Source organism: Lagopus muta, chromosome 1 (genome assembly GCF_023343835.1).
Source record: "Lagopus muta isolate bLagMut1 chromosome 1, bLagMut1 primary, whole genome shotgun sequence".
NCBI classification, from domain to species: Eukaryota; Metazoa; Chordata; class Aves; order Galliformes; family Phasianidae; genus Lagopus; species Lagopus muta.
Window position 1 is genome coordinate 40,399,275 of NC_064433.1, and position 22,546 is coordinate 40,421,820.

General features: G+C 35.9%; 1 protein-coding gene across 1 annotated transcript in view; it reads left to right on the forward strand.

Moving 5' to 3' along the window:
• TMTC2 (transmembrane O-mannosyltransferase targeting cadherins 2) overlaps window positions 1-22,546 on the forward strand; it is a 234,213-nt gene that overhangs the window by 174,470 nt on the left and 37,197 nt on the right. The window contains exon 8 of the mRNA XM_048934288.1: window positions 8,353-8,474. Coding sequence (XP_048790245.1) covers window positions 8,353-8,474 — 122 coding nt within the window. The remainder of the gene's footprint in view (window positions 1-8,352; window positions 8,475-22,546) is intronic.

A 22,546-nucleotide genomic window follows, 5' to 3' on the forward strand; every position in this document is an offset into this window, starting at 1 on the left:
CTTATTATTGGTGTCCTGTAGTGGCTTTTGATGTACTGCAGGGCTCCAGCAAACCCTCAGAAGTTTGATTGCCCTCTTTAGTACAGATATATATTTCATAGTTCTGATAAAAGTGCTGTCAGAAGTGCAGAAATTACAAGATGAAAACCAATGCTGTTTCCCACATCATGGTTGTTTCATTATAAGGCCTGTGTCACCCTTTTTCTTTCCCATGAATAGGTGCTCCCTTTAGAATCATAATGACCTAAAAGGTTCTTTAATATATTGCTTCTTTTTCTGTTGGTTACTTTTTTAGATTCAGGAGGTCTTTCTCAGCTTTCTTTATCCTTTCCTCAGTCCACAAAGTTCAAGTTCACTCTACTTCTGGGATTTGCATGTATTAACTCACTGAGTGACAGTGAGCACAAAGACCAGCTCAGTCCTTTGCCCAGGCTTGGCTGGTGCTACACATGCTCCCTCCACTGCTCAGTGTGCGCGCTGGGCTCCACTGCCTTTAGGCAGCTGCTGACAGCCACAAATATCCTGGTGGCATAACAAGTCAGGGCCAGCTGAGATTGCCATTGACTCTTTCAGGCTATTATGGGGCTCTGTAAAGTGCAGCTTATGCTGTATGTGGTGTATATTTGTATTTTGGTTGCTGTTGTGATTGCAGCTTTTGCAGAGAAACCAGGACTTGCTTCACATTCGTTGCTGAGGTGTGGCTTATTGGCTCTATTGCAGAGGCAATCTGAGAGGCTAGGTGAAGAGCCAGATGGTGACTTCAACTGTGCTCAGTGCAGCTATGCTAACAGCCGGTTTGTTTAAAGCTGTCCTGGGTGTGTCCACATCAACACTCATACTGCAGTTAGACAAATTGAATCAGACTGTTCTCTCCTGTCTGTAACAGTGTAAAGGTCAGATGGAATGTCAGAACTGGGTAGCTGTGCTGGGTTTGTCCTGTGGGAAGAAAAGATACCTCTGGGGAGTGATTTAGCCCACCTGTCCTAAACACCTATTTTAGTTTACATGAAAAATCCTCTGCAAGCATACTTCTTCTGTAAAAGGAGCTGAGATGGCTGGCTTAGAATTGCTAGATTGAGTTGGGTGAGATAAATCCCAAACACCAATTCAGTCACCTCTTTGCATCGAAAGTGACAGGAGAACAAGGCGAACACATCCATTATCAGGAGTGCATCTGCTCTGCGGTTCATACAGTGCCACTGGGTACCAGAGAGCTGACTAGATTGTTTATTTCTGTTTTGATATTCAAGACAAAGTTATAAACACTCTCACCATAACACTACCGTTGATATACAGCTTTACATAAATTTGTCTGGCTACTGCTTGCCTTTAATTAGGAGACTTTGAGGCAGTGAAATAGGCCAGTGCTGTCTCATGTGCTTGGTGCATGAAGCTGTCTCTGATCTGTGCCCATTCACTGTGTGCTGAGGAGAAGGAGGAGCAGCTGGGGTGTGCTCCCTACCTGTGCAGGAAGGAAGGATCTTTCCCTGTCAAGACATGTGGAGAGGGTCTTCATAGTTTATCATGGAAGTGAAGAGTAGTTACAGTTTGAGGATTATGTATCTGCTGTAGTAACTGTTATGATTGATGTATTCCAAGTATCTGGCAGTAGCTCTGCTTGTTTCAGTGTCAGCATGTGATCTAAGAAAACAGTACTTCCTTTAATTTCCAATAACTAGTTGATTATTTCACTTAAGATTTTATGAAGGCTTTTTTCCATGTATAATGTAGATAAAATACATGAAGGAAAATAAACAGAAGATGAACTGTTTGAATGAATCAGGTTTTGAGCTCCAGCACTCCAAGTGCGGCAGCATTAGCACTCCAGTAGCGTTAAGCCTTTACACCACCTGCTTTCCCTGTTTGTCTTACAGTTCTTTTCCTGCACTTGCCTCTATTGGCCTTTTGCTCTGCCAGGCCCAGGGACCCATTCCTCTAGTGTGCCAATCTGTCCAGCTGACTCATTCTTTAAAACTCAAACTAACTTCCCTGTTAAAAGAGGAAAAAATACTGGGCTTCAAGAAGCAAACCGTCCGTTTGATTTTGCATTTTAATCATTACACAAAAGGCCAGAAGACCTGCATCAACTATTCTAAGTTTGTGCATATGAAAAGTTGCAGAGTAGATTTTGGTCTCCTGTTGCTGTGATTTATTTTGCCAGGTGTGCAACAAGTCAGCTAAAGAAACCATATGTTTCTCTGGCTTTGTACCAAGAAGTAAAACCTTTTTTTTTTTTTTTTTAATTTAAAGAACTCCGAACAGCTAAAAATTAAACTCTAAAACTAGAAACAAAATAATTATTCAACAGGCTGTGTAGGGTTGGCTCGATATTTATTTTCTCTATGTCATATTTCTTTGATGTAAATTAAAAAGTACGTACTAAGGTTACACAGATTAATTTGTTTGGCATGACAGCATGCACTACAAAGGCCAGAGTCCAGCTCAGCTGCATTAAATAGGTAATATATTTTGTTTAAAGTTTCAATTAAAACCTAGGGTCAAAAGATAAAATAGTCCCTGTGGGATCTTGAACACTTTAATGCCAATATTAGGATTGCTTAAGGATCAGCCTTTGCTCTCGATGTCTTTTGCATTCTTGAAATCTGATATTGTACAGTTGATTGTATTACATTGCTTTTAAAACCACGCTGGCCCACCTGCTACAGTAATTTGTACTCCTGCCAGTGAATTGGTGTGAGGTGGGGCATGAAAGCTTTATTTTAATATTGAAAACAACAACAGAGATGCTGGAGTGGTGGTGTTCAGGTTTAAGCTGGCAAGATAAAGTCATAAAGGTAAATGTTGTGATCATACTTCATCTGCTTTTGCTGACTAATGTCTGAATGTCTATTTTCAAGTGCATTTCATGCAAAGTTTTTCAAACCTTTTTTATAGGAGAAATGCAAGTTATAAAAGAAGCTAGCATTGCAGGAGTGAATATGGTTAATGATGCGCAGTTTAGATTTCTCCTTGCTAATGTGCTACATTGCACATGGACAGAAAACAAATCATACTATAGCAAAAGCCAGGTACAGAAAAGGAAAGGGGAGCCAGATTGTACATCTGGTGCAGAAGTTTGCATCGTAAGCATGGAGGCTTAGCATGTAGAGAGATTTTTTGTGTTGATGATTGTAACATAGCTATCTATTTGATTATGCTTTTGAGTGGATGTGGCTGTTTGTACAAACCTGTTAATATTGTTAAGGTTCCTATCCTATTTGCCCCCCACTCCCACTAAATGCTTTTTTTTATTGAATTACTTTTAAATGTTGTTCAATACTCCAAGAAACACTTTTTGTTGGTGTACAGTTCATACTGTGCAAGGCTTACTTTTTAAGAGCCAAAGATGATTAAGCTGTGAAATGGATATCCCATGTCATATCTTGTGCAGAGTGTGGTACCTCCACTTGTCTAAGCTCCAACCATCAGTGCACTTACTATGTTCCTCTATAAAGCTTTGCTGGTAATTGCTTACTAAAGGTACATTGTGAAAACTTTTTTTCCCGTTAGATTAACTTCGTTCTAAAAAAAGGATTTTTTTTATTTCATATGTTTGTTTTGTTGGATGATCTAGAATAAGAATGGAGTTGACTCCAGTAGTAAGAAGCGTAAAAGATTTTGTTCCCTTCTCCCCCTTCAAGCCCTATCCTAACTGTACCCAAATTTTGCAGACTTCTATAGTTCACATTTGCTGCTCAAAACTGTATATAGATCTCTGGGCTGATTGACCCTTTTCCTGTTTTTTCACTTTATTCATGTGAGGGATTCAAACTGGGTATGAAAGTTACTGCACTGAGTTGCTGAGGGTACTGTGGATGCAGCATTTGAGACCAGTTTGGGTTTGTTGGTTTTTTTTTTCAGGTTCTCAGATTTTCTTAATTTTTTCTCTTTGGGCCATTGAACTATAATTTCTTGTGAAATGCTTTTATTTTCTTAGACAAATTTCTGAAAAAGCCATGAGTCTAAGCCTGTCATGTATTTGTTTTTTCAACATACAGGATTTTGTATGAAAAGAGGCATTTGTAGACTAAAAATATAATCCAGTGCTGAAACTGGACTACAGAAATCCCAGTTAGGTGTGATTCTAATGGAAAGTATTTCTATAAAGAGCATTTAAAAACAAACAAACAAACAACTGTTCTGGTAGAATGTCTATGGTATACTGACAAAAAAAAAAAAAAATAATGAAGAGTACAATCACTAGTTCAGTTATGAATTCTTGGTCAGTTTGTACCCTTGCAGTTTACTGCTGGTTGCACATCTGTTGGAAAATGAAAATGAGCTTGTCTGTCTCAGGTGAGCTCAGTGCTGCCGTTTCTGTCAATATTTTCCATTCTGTGGAAGTCTTTGTGTAACAGGAAACAGCTGTGCTAAGTCCATGCTGTTTTGTGGTGCAGCTATTTTGTTTTGCCCTTTGTTTATATAAGTTTTCCACATCAGGTATTTTTTTTTTTCAAAAGTAGATTACTGGTCTAATTAAATCAGATCAAAGGCTTTGCTTTGGCTAATTGAGGCCTGGAAGAATCTGCTCAAAGTAAATGTGGATTGGCTCCTATCCATCAAAAACCCACTTAAAATACAGTGCATTTCTTGAAATCTTCAAGGAGATTATTCTTTGAAAGAAAAAAAAACAACACAATATGCTTAGTCTATGCAGATTGTGATGCTCATTAAGCTCACACGCTTCAGCTGTTTCAGAGAGGATGTGCATGCACTGCATATTTATCACCAAGACTGAATCTCTTGTAGTGTATCCTACACATCAATACACTATAGCAAGCTATGCTCCTAGATTTATTATGTTATTGTATGCACTGATACCTAAGGGAAAAAAAGAAGGAAATCATATATGCTGTGCATTTATGGTAAGCACATCTGCAGCCTTAATTTGCACAAGAGTGCTGTGCAGCTGCATTGGGAAGGACACAGATTCATTATGGTGTTGCAGTACACAGGAGCAGAGGCTTCTATCTTTTTTCTAAGACCACCTCTTTATATTCCTAATTCAAAGAAATTATGGAAAAATGAAATTTAAATTGTGACTAAAGTTTCATAGGAGAGCTTTTCCTTTTTACAGTTCTCAGTTCTGTCTTCTTTGCTGTTTTGAGTTCTACTCTGTTCTGGCCTTTTCTATGTTACAGTTTTACCATCTAGATATTTCAGTGGCAGATAATTACACGTACAAGGATGATACAAAGCATATTTACCCTGCATGTCTCCTTCACAGAGAGATTCTTTTTTAATTGTCTTTATAGCCATTATCTCTTGAGGTCCTAAGAGAAGAACTACAGAAAAATGTATGTTCTTAATCTGAAACTGTGAGTATGTGGAACCTAAAGAAGCACAGTGCTTTTGCAGAAGCTTTTGCTCTTGCAGCATGGCTTCACTGTATTCATTGATAAGTCTGCTGTGTTCCCTGCAAACAGATGGCTTTGGCTTGGGTTTTGTAGAGGTCTGGCTGCTGTGGTACTGAAAGAATTACATTATCTATAATGAACCAAGCAAATCGGAAGTCAGCATGTGGGAGGTTAATCTAGAACCACATAGATAGAAAAGGAAAAAATATCTTTCTTCTGGAAAGAAAGATGCTTTCATGCAAATGGTTCTTAATTAACAATATGCAGTATATACTAAACCTACCATGTGTTTTCTAATTGGAAGCTTTGCATTAAACTTGTATTACACTTCATTATCAAGTATAAAGTCAATGGTTCTGAGGAAACAGGTGGTAGCAAACTGATTCTCTCTTACTAGTTAATATAAATATTTAATGTTTTCTACTATTGTTATTATTTATTTACTCTTAATTAATGTACCCAGGGATAATTTTAGCATTTGTTGTTCATGCTGTATTTTTAGAGATGATCTTTCAGTCTCAAAGAACCTGGAGAAATATAGAAAATTTGCTTACATATATATGTATATAAAAAAACACACACGCTTGATTTCTTGACTTTGTTTTGTGCATACTAAGATATATTATGCATAATGTTATGTTACTTATTTGTGAGTGTCAGCATAATGGGGAAAAAACATTACCATGTTGTTAATATCTCTGAATTTGATCACAGGTTTTGGGGAGCATTCATGTTGTGCTTGCTGTTGCTTTTTCCCCAGCTTGGACGTTTTTTGGTTTTGGTTTGATTTGGGCTCTTCTGGAGTTGTTCTTCTAGCTTGACCAGTAAAACTCTATTGGACCAGCAATAGAGTGAGTTGGGTACTGCTGGAGCTGAAACATCAGCTACTTCTGTATGCAATCAGATATCAAGAATAGGATATGAATATGGAATGCTATGTAGACCCTTCAATTAGAAATCCTGGTCTACTGGATGTGCAGACCTGCACCCTTTTTTGGAAACATTCTATTTCCTGATAAAATTCATGTTGGCCTCCCTTAGCCTTGGATAGTGCAAATATTAGAATTTGCACTATCCAAGGCTAAGGGATTTTTTAATAAAAAACTAATTTTTAATAAAAGACTAATTCCAATATAGGAAATGGTGATAGCAGATAACCAGTTCTAAATTACCCAAAAAAGGGCAATGGCTGTAGCTCAGTTAAAGAAAGATTTGCTTATCTGTCCCAAGGATCAGGGCTCACCAAATACTCCAGAAAGAGGCATCTCCAGGTAGAGATCCTTCCCTCATAGCTGCCAGCCATTAAATGAGACTTAGGGAGGGGAAGAACTGGATTCCACCCCTTCTGGTCCCACAGGTGCATTGCTTTTACATGTGCACCCAGGACTGGCTGTGTCCCTTCACCAGGTGCTCAATCATTGATTTAGGCTGTGACAGCAATTCCCATACATCTGGGAACTCAAACTTCTGCCACATTTCACCAAGGATTCCTGTGTTTTATGACAAATATAGGAAAAAAAAAATCTAGTGATGAAATCCGCACGCTGAAGTGGGCATTTTCAGTTGTTCAGTTGGGAACGGGCACCTAGAGCTATATACACCTGGAGCTCTTGCAAAAGAGCTGTGTAATTGTAGAATCATAGAAGAGTAATTGTAGAATCATAGAATTGCTTGAGTTGGAAGGGACCTCAAGGATTAAGTTCCAACCCCCCTGCCAGAGGCAGGGTTGCCAGCCACTAGGTCACATACTAGATCAGATTGCCCAGTATCCCATCCAACCTAGGCTCCAGAGGGGGCACCCACAACCTCTCTGGGCAACCTGTTCCAGCACCTCATTGCTCTCTCAGTGAACAACTTCCCCCTCACATCTATTCTGAATCTCCCTTCCTTTAGTTTAAAACCATTCTCCCTTGTCCTATCACCATTTACCAATGTAAAAAGTTGATTTCCCTCATCATTATAAACTCCCTTTAAATACTGGAAGGCTACAATGATGTCTTCTCGCAGCCTTCTCTTTTGTAGGCTGAACAAGCCCAGTTCCTTCAGCCTACATTCATAAGAGAGTTGCACCAGCCCTTGGATCATTTTTGTGGCCCTCCTCTGGACCCTCTCCAAAAGGGGAAGATGCAGAGAACTAATTTGAAAGCTGCTTTTCTTCACCACTATGTACTTGTTGATACTGGTTATTTCCAACCTTCAAGAAATTGGATTGTATTGTTTCTTGGATTGCTTTTGTATTGTTTCTTAGCTTTGCCCTCCCAGTATAGTAAATCTTTTCTCAGAAACTTAAGGACTGCAGTCATCTATACCACAATATGTCCTTCTGACATCCTGTTCTTCAACATTGCCTGCCTCAGCCTCTTTTATTTTGAAAAAAAGTCCAACTCAGACCTTTTCATATGCAACTTCCTAAGAGTAGCAATTTTAAAATTAGAATTCTGTATTCTAGTTTAATATTTTTGTGGCAGATGACCTAATTTGACTACCTATGGAGATTAGACTTCTTTGTATTGTTCTTTCCCTCCAAAATGGTTTCAGGATTGCTTTCTTAACATTACTTTTTTTTTTTTTCTTTTTTATTTTTTAAGTCTATATTCTTGATGTGATATGGTTAATTGCAAACTCATTCTATATTATTCCTTCTACTCCCTGCTCTGCAATGTAGACTTATGGCAAGAAGTAACTTTTCTGTAGCAGATGTGATAAAAATTCTGTTAGAGACTTATAACTGAAACTTGGCAGTTGGAGCTACCTCTTGCAATTCTATTACAAGGCTTCCTAAACCACACTCTTTCAGCCTTAGTGAGGCCATAACTTAGAAGTCTCAGTGAGACTGTTTACTGTTATTTTTAATTGCCGACATTCAAAGCACGTCACGCTTTCCAAGATCTTTGCCTATTTAGTAAATAAAAAAAAATTATAAATGAGATAATAAATCTATGGGAAACTTGAAAATGTTGGGGATATTCTCACTAGCATTTGTTTGACCCTGCAGGAGAAGCCTATATGAGAATGAGCCGTCTGCCAGAAGCAGAGCACTGGTATGTGGAGTCACTGCGATCCAAGAGCGACCACATCCCTGCACATCTCACCTATGGAAAGCTTCTGGCTCTGACGGTGAGTTACTCAGCAGCTCCTGGGAGTCTTTTGAGTAGCTGAGGTGAAGGGACAGGAAGACTTTGGCCTGAAAATTACTGCAGTGTTTCAGCTGTGATTTTTAGTGAAGGAATTTGATTGTGTATGGATTGTTTTGGTTTTGTGTTTTTTTTTTTTTTTTTAATCCATTCCTGAACTATTACAACCTCTTTGTGAGAAGAAAGCAGTTATCAAAGAATTGAAACTTCATAATATTTTATTTAAAATGCCTTCTTTATAAATAATTAGGTCATAAGTAATGTTATTAAAAAATATTTAGTGCTTGACCCAGGTTTGTTGTGGCAATCTATGGCAAACACATGGGTGTCCCTTGGATTTGCAAATTACATGTCTCATGCTTTGGATTTACACTTCTTCAGGAGTATCTCTTTGAGCTTCTGGATAGAAATAATCAACTCCTGTCTGAAAGCTACTTCTAACAAATCACAAGAGTTTGACTTTTAATCTCTTCAAAATTTACTCTGCGTTTTGAGTACAGAGAAACTTTTAGCTCCAGCTTAACTAGCCCCATAATAGAGCACACAGTGCCAGTCAACCTTGATTTTACAGTTTTTAGAGATTAAAAGAATTTTCTATTCTTCTCACTAAATTGGTCCCGTTTTAAAACTATTTTTTGCTTGTTTCCCAATTCACATTGCTGTTCATTTTTTTTTTTTTTTTTCTGGGAATATTGTCTTTCTTTTATTCCACATTTGCTTTCATTGTTTGCCCCAGTAGCTCCATATTCCCTTTCTGTGCTCTACTGATATGCCTTTATAGCTTCTTCAATCTTTATGCTTCAGCCTGATTGTTTTTCTCAACTTTTCACTAGCCGTAAGCTTTTCCTCTGACCTTGTTATTTCTTGCCCAGCCTTTAATGTGTCCTTGGACACAGGGTAGAATTCAAGTTAAGAAAAATAGTTCAGAATTAATTTTGGCTGATCCATTGCTATTAGCACAGAAGACTTCTACCTGAGCAACAAGTGACAGCATAAATAGAAAGAATTAAAAATGGTTCTGTGTTGTCACATGATGTCCTGTAGAGAGTTTGGTAAAAGCTGTCTGGATTAGAGTTTTCAACTTCTACTGGAAGGCAATCTGTTAGTGTTATATCCCCACTGCATGTCCATCTCAGGATCTGGAAAGGCATTTTTACTACGTATTATTAACATTTCCAGATCCAGGTAAAATTTTGCAGATATTCTTAAATGTATGCACTTACTGATTACCTTCCTCTGGAATACAAATATAAGTAGGTTATAGAGCAAAATTTCCTAATTATTGGCTTCTTTTTAGATCTTTGACATAGAAATTCCAATGTATTAGAATTACTGTGGGGAAAGAGTTTTCTCAATTAAAATCCATATCTTTCTCTCTTTGTCTCTTTTCTTTCTTGTACTTTGTACTTCTTGTCAATTCTGTGCATTTTCTGAACTGCTGAATATATGAAATATAGGAACTATTAAGGAAAATCTTGCGGTTAGTCTGGGAAAAAATATCTCAGTTTTCTTCAAAGTAACAAGATCTCAGAATCTGATAACTCCTAAAAAACATTGTGTGTCATCAAAAAGAAATTCTGAATTTTGTCCCCTCGTTATGAATGTTCAGTTATTGGTTTAAACATAAGTGGCATACCCAAACTATGGGAAGGAAGTGATGAACTGTGTACATACATAAAGTGGAATTGAGCTGTTTACTGTTCTTCAGGGATATTGTCCCTTTTAAGGGACAAAGTACTTATGAGGTGGATTTTGTCTTGAGGATCTGAAATGTGCTTGTGGAAGAATGTGTCTTATTAGCAAAAAGGACAGGACTTATACACAGCTTTGAAGTCCATTTTAATAACAGCAGCATAGGCTGAAAAAGTGTTACTGATGTCTGTCAGACCTGTAGTAATGTCTTTATAAACACAAGAAAGCACACTGATGTCAATGTAATTAAAGGTAGTGGAAATTTTTTAAGGTGGATATTTCATTCATTAAAAAAAATGTTGGTTTGTCTTTTATGTGGTGGAATTTGGTATTTGTTTCTTTTTTTTGTTTTGTTTTGTTTTTGTTTTGTTTTGTTTTGTTTCTTTGAGTTACAAAGCCTGACAAGACCTTCAATAAGAAGTTGGATCATGGAGAGATTTGGCAGTAGAATATGAATTTTTGTGTCCATGTTGGTCGCTTGTCCCTAATCAGTTTTGCAGTCTACCATCTGCTCAATGATTCATATTAAATGAGTTTTGACTAGTCTCTAATACTCTAGCCTGTACTAGTTCTAGTTCCTATCACAAATATATGATGCCATAATTGACATCCTTCCTAGAAGTCTGCATAGACTTCCTTGGGATTCAGTACTGTTAAGAACTACTCCCTTTGGTGTAGTTATTTTAGTCCATACTGAAACAGAGGTACCACTGTGATTTATTCTTCACTTAAACTTTGCTACCTAGGCTTCTGGTCATTTATTCACATCACAGCTGGTGTATTTATGAGAGAGAAAATCCTACTTCAGTAAGTTTTCAGATGTTAGAAGAGAGATGGCTTATAGGCTTGTTTCTCCTCATCTGTCATCTGGTTTTTTGGAACTAAACTTTCAGACTTTGTGCAATCCTTTGTCTGAGTATAAGTGCTGAAACCAAACTATTGATAACACTTCTCTGTCTCTTTCCCAGGAGAGAAAGGTGAGATGGCTGATAAAGTGAGGGATAGGAGTGGGTGCTAATATAGATAGAAAATTCTTCTCAGTCAGTAAAATTGAGGGATGAGGGGTGAGAGGAGGATGGTTTTAGACAAGTTCCAAAGTTCCAGCCAAAGGCAATTGTACTATTAAAAAAGAAAAAAAAAAAAAAAAAAAAAAAAAAAAAAAAAAAAAAAAAAGAAAGAAAAAAAAGCAGTAAAATCTAACCCGTAAAGTTCACAAGTTAAGCTGTTTTAATTCCTGTCTTAAATTCTAATAAAGTGGCTTAATTTAGTATTTTTCCTTCTTAAGTCTGCTGCCAGTATTAATGCTTACTGAGAGCAGCATGGCATGATTCATTTATTCTCTAAGTGCCAATCCTGATACGTGGGCCAGCTTCTTGTACCTTCTGAGTCTGTTTTACCTTCCAGTGAGGAAATATGAGGCTGACCTATGCCCAGTGTGTAGATTGCAGATTGTAAAACTGCTTGTTCATTATAGCAGGCTCTTGTTTCCCAGCTTTCAGCAAAAGTTTGTCAGATTCATAAACAGGGACACTGAGACAAATGAACATTCTAGAATGTAATCCATTGTTTTATTCATGTTATCTGGCCTTGATTCTGTCAAACACAAGCTAGCATCTCTGCATGTGAAAAAGTATGTTTTCTATATTCACAATTACCTGCCATTTCTTTTTTTCTTTTTTTTTCTTTTCTTGTAATAATGGATTCTGCAGCACACATAAAATGAAGACACTATATACCAGGTCAGTTTAGTAGCTTAACAATAAAAAAAAAAAAAAAAGTGTACTTTTCATTCCAACTTAAGCAATAATCATCATGGACAATATTGTCTATTAAGTCTACTTTGATCTGGTAATTAAATAAAGTGATATCTCAAGGACTTTTTCAAGTTGAATTTTTCTATGATTTTATGTAACTTATTTTGTTTTAATGCTGAAGATAGTTCCAATTTACTGAAATATATTGTTCTGAATGAAGTCCCAAGTATACACGTAATTCAAAAGCTTATTATTCTCTTTTATTGAAAAGAAATTTCAGAAGAAGATTTGCTTCTACCGGAATGGGTTACATTTTGTAAAGTAATGAATTGCATCATTTTTACAGTTTTAAAAAGATAAATCACAATTCATCCACTGTGATAAAATTAAAATGATTGCAATTATGCTGTGAATGACAGATACTAATTCATGTCATCATCTCTATCCATTTTCATGTAGCTAATGTTGCTGCTGCTCCAAAGGGCAATTTAAATTTTAAACTTGTTTTTCATGAGAGATTAAATGAACAACAGCAAGCAAAAGCATACTCTATGTATTTTCTTTACTTTTGCTAATTCTCATGCTTTTTTATATGCTCACTATGAGCACATAAATTTATAAATGATTTCGTAAGCTTCCATATAGTCCAGAAAGTCTTAAAAGACAACATGATGTTAGTTCTGTATGAGTTTCTCTATCCTGCAGATGAATGTTACTGAAAACCTGAGTGTTAATCAGCAGTTTGTTTATTTCTGGAAATGATTTAACAAATAGTTTGAAATGTACTTATTCACAGTGTACAGGCAATTTGTGAAGTATTTTTTTTTTTTTCTTTTGAGGTTAGAATTATGGGAAAATTGATAGTATAAGGCGTTACAAGCCCAATCTCTAACAGGTCATCAGACAAACCTGAAGAAACAATATTTTCTTCTGTAAAGGCTACATAGTTTTTTGCACATGTGTATCTGAAAATGTGGACTGATGCAACATCAAGGAAACCCAATAAAAGTAAAACATGAAATAAAAATCCAAGTAAAACCAGCTTCCCTTCAACACCTCTGAAAACCTGCTGATGGTTACTTCTTGTCCAGCAATAATAATTTGAAATGTTAGATGTAGCATTTCTGCACAAAATTGTTCTCATTTAAGCATACTTTATGAATAACTGTAAAGATACATAAAAATCAAAATACATTGTTCAGCTTGTTATAACTGGAATTTACATTTTAATATAAACTATATGCACAGAATGCAAAGTGCACGTGCAAACACACACATACATACATGCACACACCAAGGTGTTAATTTGTCATTGACTCTTGAAATTCCTAAATAGTGTACCTAAGTTTAGTGCAAATGCATGTCTCTATTCCTGTTCACTTTTCTGGATACAAGAAATGATAGATGGACTTCTGTTGTACATGCAGAAAATAACAACTTAAGGCTCAAAGGAATGGCTAAAGAGTGTATGGTCTTACTGCCTGGTATTATAAGTCACAGATATTTCATAAACCATATATTGGACAATATTATATGTTTATATCTGAAAATTACAGTTAACTAGGCTACAATTTTCCTGAAAATATATTAGAACAGTAAAAACAAAGTAGTGGTTAAAAGCATGTATGTAGTAGCTCACAAGTGGATGAGTTGAAAGACAGATAGATGACAGGGGCTTAACTTTTTTTATTGTGCATTTTTCAGAAGTGTGGCTCTTTAGGACAGCATTGCTTTAGCATTGTGTATTTCCAATCATTTTTCATATCTTTAACTTGTTGTGCTGCATAAATTGCTTGATAAATTTATCTGTCAATGTACTGTGATAGTTATCCTAGCTGGTCTACAGTAGTACATGAGTCGAGAGTCATAGCACCTGGGTCTCATCCATTGCTTAGGTAATTTATTTTTATATAACAAAGAAAATCATTGTTTTTGTAAAAGGCTTTACAATTGTGAGCCTCCCAATTCTAAGATAAAAATGAGTCTGTCAGAATGGCAGTACCAGCTGAGGCCTTGAGCACATGCTGTAATTCTTTTTCCATTTTATGAACAGACTTTCCAGGAGAAAAAAGGTTGGATATCATGGTGAAAAAAAAAAAAACAACCATGCATAAGTGAGGCTTTTATAATGTTATTTTCTCCTCTCACTTTAATCTGTTCTTAGAGAGGAGACTGAGAAACCCTCCTTTCTTATGGCTGGCCTCTGCCATCAGGCAGTGCATGGGTACTGTAGTAGCACTCTAATCTGAGAAGCTTTACTTCAATTACAGATGTATTTGAAGATTTGTCTCATCTGTTCTGAGTGAAGTTGAGCCCACAAACCACCCCTTGTAGCTTCCAGTAGTGCCTATAATCACTAATGTACTTAGGGACAGCCCCATATTGTAACATTTATCATGTTGCATACAGGAATTATAGGCTTTACTGTATTTCTTTAGAAAAAAAATTGCAGTGTTTCTTGCATTTTATGTGGCTCCACACAGTGCTGTTAATCTCCTTTTTTTAATGACTTGGAAAATCACCCAAAGTGCTGTAAGAAAAATTTACTTTGCCTTGTAAAATTTCTGTTCTATGGCTCCAAACCATATAAAATTAATAATAATCGCAGTAGAAGTTTCTTTAAAATCTAGAATATTTTATTTTAAAACATTTTTCTCCAAAGGAGAATAATGACAAAAATGACAAAGACTGGTGGAAGCTGGCACTGTTTGGAATTAAAATAAATGAAACAGAAGTTAAGTTCCAAAGAAACTGAAATTAAATATATTTTTTAAGTTTTAGAATATTTATTTCTCTGTGGATGGTGGTGTTTTTCCCTGCTGCTGTTTGTTCCTTTTTTTCCTAACAAACAGGAGGCCAGAGAGCTATGCTACCATTGTTGGTTAGCTGCTAAATTACAGAGAGTGATACCATAAAATATCCCACAGTATTCAGTAATTGATGTAGTCCTTGAAAGTCATCTTAAAATAAGTGACAACTTAAAAATAAATGGAAGGTAGGAGGAATAGAAAGACATGGGACAGCATAGGCAAAGGGGAAGATAGCACAGCAATGAAAAGATTAATTCAGCAACTGCTATTTCTGTAATTATTTGCTTGGTCCAGCATGGAAAGGAAATCCGTGTTTCTGTTGGAAAGCTCTGTTATTTTTTATTTCACTGTTTGATTGCTACCAATTGGTATTGACTTAACCAATTGGAAGGAAGCGGGGGCAAAGCAGTGCAGTCATGAAGTCAGAAGAGTCATGATTGTTTTTAAGAGTTAGCATTTGAAAAACTGTATATTAAATTCAGGTATGATTCCCTAAAACAGTTTAATAGTTCTTCTAATAATTTAGTAACTCAAGTAAATCATATTTTGATGGTTCCTCTAAATCAACGTAGTATGTATTTTTAGTAATATTTCTTTTAGGAATGAAAAATAAATGATTACACGTGAAAGATGTATAAGTCTTTCACATTTGAAAAGACATTTTCTGAATGATAAGATGAGCAAAGCTGTTAGAGATTTCATTTTGGGAGGCTAAATCTCTTGGCTGTTAGCACTGTATCTAGGAAGATATTTTAATGAAAATCAGATATATCACTTAAACTCCCATCATAACCATAGCATTAATGATGCTGAATCCTTCAGTAGGCTCTCCTTAGCAAATCCAGTGGAGCCAAGCAATGGCTGCTTCTACTTCTCTGTTGTGTTTGAATTGTCTTTGGAATCTGACACAGATACTGTAATTTTTCTTGCCACTTTAAATCTCTTGGGAGTTACAACTGATCCAAACACAAAGCTTGGATTTATTTCTGAAATTTGCAAAATGCCAGAAGTTGTTTTTGTTTCCAGTTTAAAAACAATTTGTTTGTAAGGGATGGGCTAGTCCCCCTCCACTGTGGAAGTCGTGTTTATTGACTTCAGAACCATGAGCCCTATTTTAATTAGGTTTCATTATCTGGTGTATCTGGAGCATTTACACCTCCAGGCAGAATGTCAGGATTTCCGAACTACAGAAAACTCAATAACTGACATCTATTGGGCTTGTGTTTCTTCTGAGCTTGGCCGCATGCCGTAAGTATTGCGCCCAGAGATATACTTTTCAGTCCCCTTAGGACATGTGTTTGGCTACATGCCAATTATAACACAACTAATTGTAAAACAGTATTTTCATTTAAATAGAAAATATCCATCTAACTAGTTGGTAAATTACCCTGGTGCACACATTCAGATATGTAACCCCTAACTAACCTCCTTCAGGGATCTCATCTTCTGTATCTTATTTCTAACTTCCTGTAGACAGGAAAAGGGGAGCCCTAAACTTCTTGCTTTACTCAACAGAAACTTAAAGCTTGTTATAGAAAGCACTGCTGACACAGGATGAACTGCTTTCATGAAAGAAAGAGATCTCTTTGTTTTGTTACATGGTGGAAAATAGCTGCCAGTCACCTGTTATTACTCCATGTGTAGCAATTTTTTCAGTAATCACAGAAAAATGCAAGATAGAAGCCAAACTTACTCTGGAAGAAATTCATAGGGTTCATAGAAAGCAATGTGGAGATGGTGAATTTATGTCCTACTGAATTGCTGGTGAAATATGAGTAGATATTAATATACTACTTTATCAGAAAATATAAAATGTGGCTTAAGATGGAATGGAAAAGAAAAAGAAAGTACCTAATGTGGAAATGTACTTAACATTTCATTACATATTCTTGAAATAAAATAATCTAAAGCTTAATGACCATGGAGAACATTTCTATATAGGTCTAGGCAGTAAATAAATCACAATGTACGGAGTGGAATGTATTTTTTTGAAGTTTACTTAAGACTGTACATAAACTCCCTTGGTGTTAACAGTGATTTTAAATGAAGTAAATAAATTTTAGACTTCATATTGCCCAAAAATGAATACTGAAAAGTAGATATATGTATATTTTAAAAGACCTTCAAGAAAAAAAAAACAAACAAAAACAAAAACAAAAAAACAAGCAACCTCTGTCTGTATTTCTTTTCTATGTCATATTGAATCCTTTAGTAAAAACAAAATTTTTTTTTGTGATATGAGACCCCATAAAACAAGAAAATGGATGGGAAATAGTTCTAATATATTATTACTTAATCATATACATACTAGTTAACTTGAAGAAAATATCACCTTAATATACTCTGAATTATGCCCCAAGCCAGTAAAGTTATGAATTGTGCTTTAGATTCCTAAATCTGTATGTAAGCAGTGATGTCACATCCAAAAATGCTTAAGCTCCAGTTCATTCCCACCAAAGTCAGTGCTTAAATCTTTACTCTCTAATTATCATGCCATTATCATCATAGATGTAGCCTCAAGAACCCACTTTATGTTATTACTTTCTAAAATAAACTTGGCTCATAATAAAATTCCACTGACTTTGAGAAACTCAGGCCAGTGGATTTTAGTCAGCAGAAATACACCAATTTTGAAGGAGGACTGGGGTGATATATCTAGATAAAAGCAAGCCACCTATTGTGCAAATAGTGGATTAAACAACATCAAGATATTGCATTGTATTGATCATATGAAGGCTGATTTCTTGAAGTAAAATCCTACTGGGCTATATTAACAGTATTCATAGACTTGACTGTATCATGATCATCATGATCATGACATGAAAGCGTCATATAAAGAGCATGTGAATGTGACACACTGGACTATAAGAAAGTTGCCTCACTTATGCATATGGTTAATTATTAGATACAGATTTATACACTAATTTTCTCCAAATTTATTTCTCCCATACATTGAGTTTATTCAATATAGAGAAATGATATTGTCTTGCTCTTGAATTTATTAGAGACATAACTTGGGAATATCAGTGTTAGTAATTTGATGTTTCTCAACATGATCATCTAAAGAGATGGGGAGGAAGCTTTTGTTTGAAAAGATACCATGTTTTACAAACCTAATGATATTAGTTGGACAGTGCTGAAAGAAGGCCTTCAGAGCGCTGTGAACTCCACCCCCAACAACTGTCTTTTTTCTTTTTCCATAAAATTCAATAATCATTGCAAATCTTGCCTCATATATGTATGTTTTTCTGGATCAGCTGTTAACCATTAGAAGTCACTACTTCTTTGCCATGTCCAGTTGTTTTTATTTTATTCTGGTAAAGATGAGATGAAGAGGCAAGATTGGGCTCTTTGCTGCAAGGGAGAATAGAGACTGAGATAAATTTTGGGCCTGCAATGTGAGTAATGCAAGTCCCATGTATTTCAGTGGGATTAGCACTTCATGTGCAAGACATTCCCAAATCAGAGTGGTAAGTGCGGAGTTGTGGAAACATGGCAAAATGGGAGAAAATGAAGAATCTGCTGATTTAGATGCTTACATACTAGATTTTAAATTTATTTCTTAGTAGTAGGAGTAAGAATGAAAATCTTGTGTGTCAGTGACCTCACTGTAAGATTTAACTCTCTAACTAAAAACTTTTGAAGAGTTTATTGCTAATTTACTCAATTGTACATAGCTTAAATTGTGTTTTTACCGTCCCGTGGAAAATTTCATAAAGCAAAAAGAAATGATTGAGAAACAGATGTACAGGTCTGCAGTAACTTAAAGCCGAAACAAAGTCACAAGTTCAGGTCAAATATTTTTCCTCTCCTAGCATACTCTGTTATTGAAACACATGTGTAAAGGGAAAAAGGAAATATCTAAAATAACTGTTTATTATGTATTTAGTGTCTGTATTTTTATCAATCTTCTGTTAAGAAGTGTTTTCCCGTAATTCAACTCCTTTTATTAAAAAGGGAATACTTGCCAAAAAAAAATTTGAGCCAATTTGGGGAATTAAAGTCAACTGCATTTGTGATGCAAATTGCAATCACATTATTGCCAGTTAAAGCCGGTGCAACTCAATTGAAGAGTGAAATCTCTGCTGTACTGATTAAACCCTTGTGCATTTTGGAGAATGATGAATATTTACGAAATATGAAATTGGTTTAAAATTGCAAAGACCACCTAACTAGAAGAGCCACCTTGCTGGTAGCCACTGTATCATCATAGTTTACACAAGAGGGTTATTCAGAGCTGCTCAGCTGTATTAGTCTTTTCCAATTTTATTAGCATCTCAGGATTCTTGGGCCTCCAGCAGCCTGAAGTACACCAGCTGCCTCAACATGAATTTGGCACAGTTCGCCAACAGTGAGGAAAGAATTGGAGAGGGTAAAAAAAAAAATAGTAGTTTTGTCCTCAGTTTTTAAATATTTTAAGGATAAATGTAAGATGTTTTACTGATGTTCAGCTGCTCTTAGCTAGCTCTTTCTTTCTCCTGGTAATCGCATGTCCTTTCTTAGGAAAGCCTTTTTTAGCAAATATCTGACCATATTAATAAGGTCAGACCTATTGTCTCGTCTCTAGGGAAGAAGTAGCCAAGGAAACAAAACCCCTTGCAGTCTGCATCTACAGAGACCAAGTGTCTTAAAAATCAACTTCCTGAATTCATATTTAAATACTTAACTGTTTTGTTTCTGAAGCCAGAAGCAACCAGCCGTTCTGATTTAAGTCTGTGTGGTGTGTGGAGAGCAGGATTTTTATGAAAGCCAAGACAACTGGTGTACTAGAGCCATCTGTCAGTCACATTTACTTTTTCACTTCTTAATATGGAAAGGCGATAATCATTGGCAAATTATCCTTATTTGTGCCTGGGAAAAAGAATCAAGTTTTCTTTATTAATAAAAAAACTGCTGGAATTTTGTACACGTTATAGGTCTTAGAGTAAGGTCCAGGTCTGTTAAAGGTAGAATGTCAACGCAGTCTTCTGAGCTGAATTGTGAACTGTCTTAATTATGGATTTTTTCCTCAGCGATGAGATTGCCATTCATTGTTTTATGATCCTGTATCATTATGTCTTAGTGAGCTGAGCAGCCATAAATATGCCAGTGCTTCTGTGCAGAGGATCTCCATTAGGGCTTGGACCACCTAGTTATTTCTCCTGAGGAAACCAGTAGCTGTCAGATAGCACCTTTTCATTAGCTACTGACCTGGACTGGTTGTGAACTGGTGACCAACAGGTGAAAGGTATTTTGTATCCTGTTATTAATCCTTAGAGCCATCAAGTCCTTCTGTTAAAATCTTATGAATAACATATTTATCCTTCAAATAAGTCTGCTAGCATGCAGTTGAAAACTTACATTTTTTGCTTTGTAAAGTTGCCAAAGCATGTGGTTGTGCATATACAACTGCACACCCTCCTACTAGAAATTGGGAGGTTTCCAGTGGCTCTTAATGCCTACATCTGTGTGGGTCAATACACAGCAGTGAACATGCACACAGAATGCCTTCCTGCACTAAGGTACTTTTCAGCTGTTTAAACAATTATTGTGGATTTTTGTTAAAAGCTATTTTTCCCCCTTATGCCATATGTTTTATTTAACTCTGAACCCATATGATGGGAAAAGACAATTGCAGGGTTGCCATGTTAACGTTACTACACAGTGCCTACGTTCTGTTATGGAAATTGGATAGTTGAAAAAAGTTTGAATGTACTAATGGTTGTAGACTGACACAGATGATTGGATTTTATGTCATTTGACATGGATAAGAAAACTTATTAAATCTATGCTGAGGTATAGCAGCAGACAGATGGCACAAAAGAGGACATTTTTAGATAATATGACACAAGCTTCCTTATATTGAAAGACAATGTTTATATCTCTTTTTTTTTTTTTTTTTTTTCCCCACAAAAGTGGATAAATGAAAATAAGAGCCAATATGAACAAATTGGTTTCTGCTGATCATTTTTAGTCAGTTTGTTTTATCACTTGGGTAATATAATGTAAGATTTCCCCCCCTTTTCCTGTTAATGGGACTTTGGACCTATTAACAGCTCAGTCCTTCTTTTGATACTGTACATACTGGCATCTGTCATCATTATGTCCTCCAGGGCTCTTGAACTTGGGTGCAATATGCCATTTGGAAAGTGCCAAAAAGAGGAACAGTCATGTATTTTTGGTGATCTCAGTAAATGAAAGTTAATAATGTTTGACAAACATTTGTAGCCATGTATTTCTCTAGTCTGAAGTGACATATTTTTTGCTGTATCCAATGAACTGTTCTTTTATGTTCTAGAAATAGACACAGAGGCAGAGCGCGACCAGCTAAAACTAATGATGATCATCTGTGTGAGAAAAAAAAACAAAACTAATGAAGCACAATCTATAAATATTAGTTCTGACAATGTATTCTGACACATGTGCTTGGTGCCTGTCATTTTGGAGCCTCAAGGCTGGGCTTATGTATGTCATAGTACTTTTTGCCAGGCTAAAAAGTGCCAGTCTGGAAGTTGAATGTACAAAATTCAGTGTTTAATTTTAAATCCCACCACAATCGTCATTATTCTAATTTGAATAATTATTTTACGTTCACCCAAATTTACCACGTATTTCCAAGTGCAGATTATTGTATTCTTCACATTTTGTTCTCTACTATGATTGTATGTAACTTAAAAAAAAAATAATAATAATCTTTAGATATATCTTTCCAGTGCTACTAGATGAGAAAAAATTAGTCTGGATTATGTGTCATGTGCCATTCTGTTTTTCTTTTTTTAAAAAAAGAAAAACAATGCTGCAATACAAAGTAATATATTCTGTAATTTAATGGCATCATTTGGCTTTCAGAAGCCTTGTGGTTATGGTTTTGGGAATACAGTTTTACGAAAGTAAGTTTAGTCAGGCTAAATTCTTAGTGCACGTGAGTGTTCTGTTTGTGAAACTTTAATATTAGAAATGGCAATTCTGCTTATATTTCAACCAAGATGCTGTCTTGAAAAATTTCAGATTACCTTGGCTTTGATAGAACCCAGTTTTGATATATTTCTTTATGTGCTGCAGAACTTTATTCTTTCTTTTTATTTTTTTGTCTTTAAGGCCCTAGAATCTGGAGCAGCTGTAATCATGAATTTACCTCACTATTACTCCTACATTAGCTTGTGGGATAGTGCAGGATGTTTGCAATATCTAATTCCAGACCACAAAACTTGAGAAAGCCTATATCTGTGAAATAACAAGAAGGCCAACCTTGAGAGGTGCATAATGCAGTGCCTTTCTACCACAGTGATTTAGCTTAAATGTTCCTCATTATGGAGGCCTTCTGTTTTCCAGTGCAAACCACAGCAACTGATTTCATGAGGATAGGATTGAACAGGTTTCAGGTATCTTATTGAATAGCTGATGATGATTTGCGTCTGAATATGAGACTAGGCTAATCCAGTGTCACAGGGTTTTGGATTTTTTTTCATGATAAGAATAATGGCCACTTACAAATCTATTCCGTCATCTTGTGTCCAACTGTGCAGGTTTAGTGTCTTGTTGATTTCAGACAAGAAAATCTGTAGTTTAGAATATTCCTGTTCTTCTTACCATCATTTCTAGATTTTATTTGTTTTGTGGGGTTGTTTTTTTGTTTTTTTTTTTTGGTTGGTTGGTTGGTTTTAATTATTGTTATGCCTTAGCATTGACCACTGTCTGTAAGAATCCTATTTTTTAATTCTATTTATACTCTATGATTGACAGTGCTGATTTCTGATGAAATCTTAGTTTCCACATTAAAATCTGTACCATTTTCTATTTCTGTTCCTTAATTTGTGGTG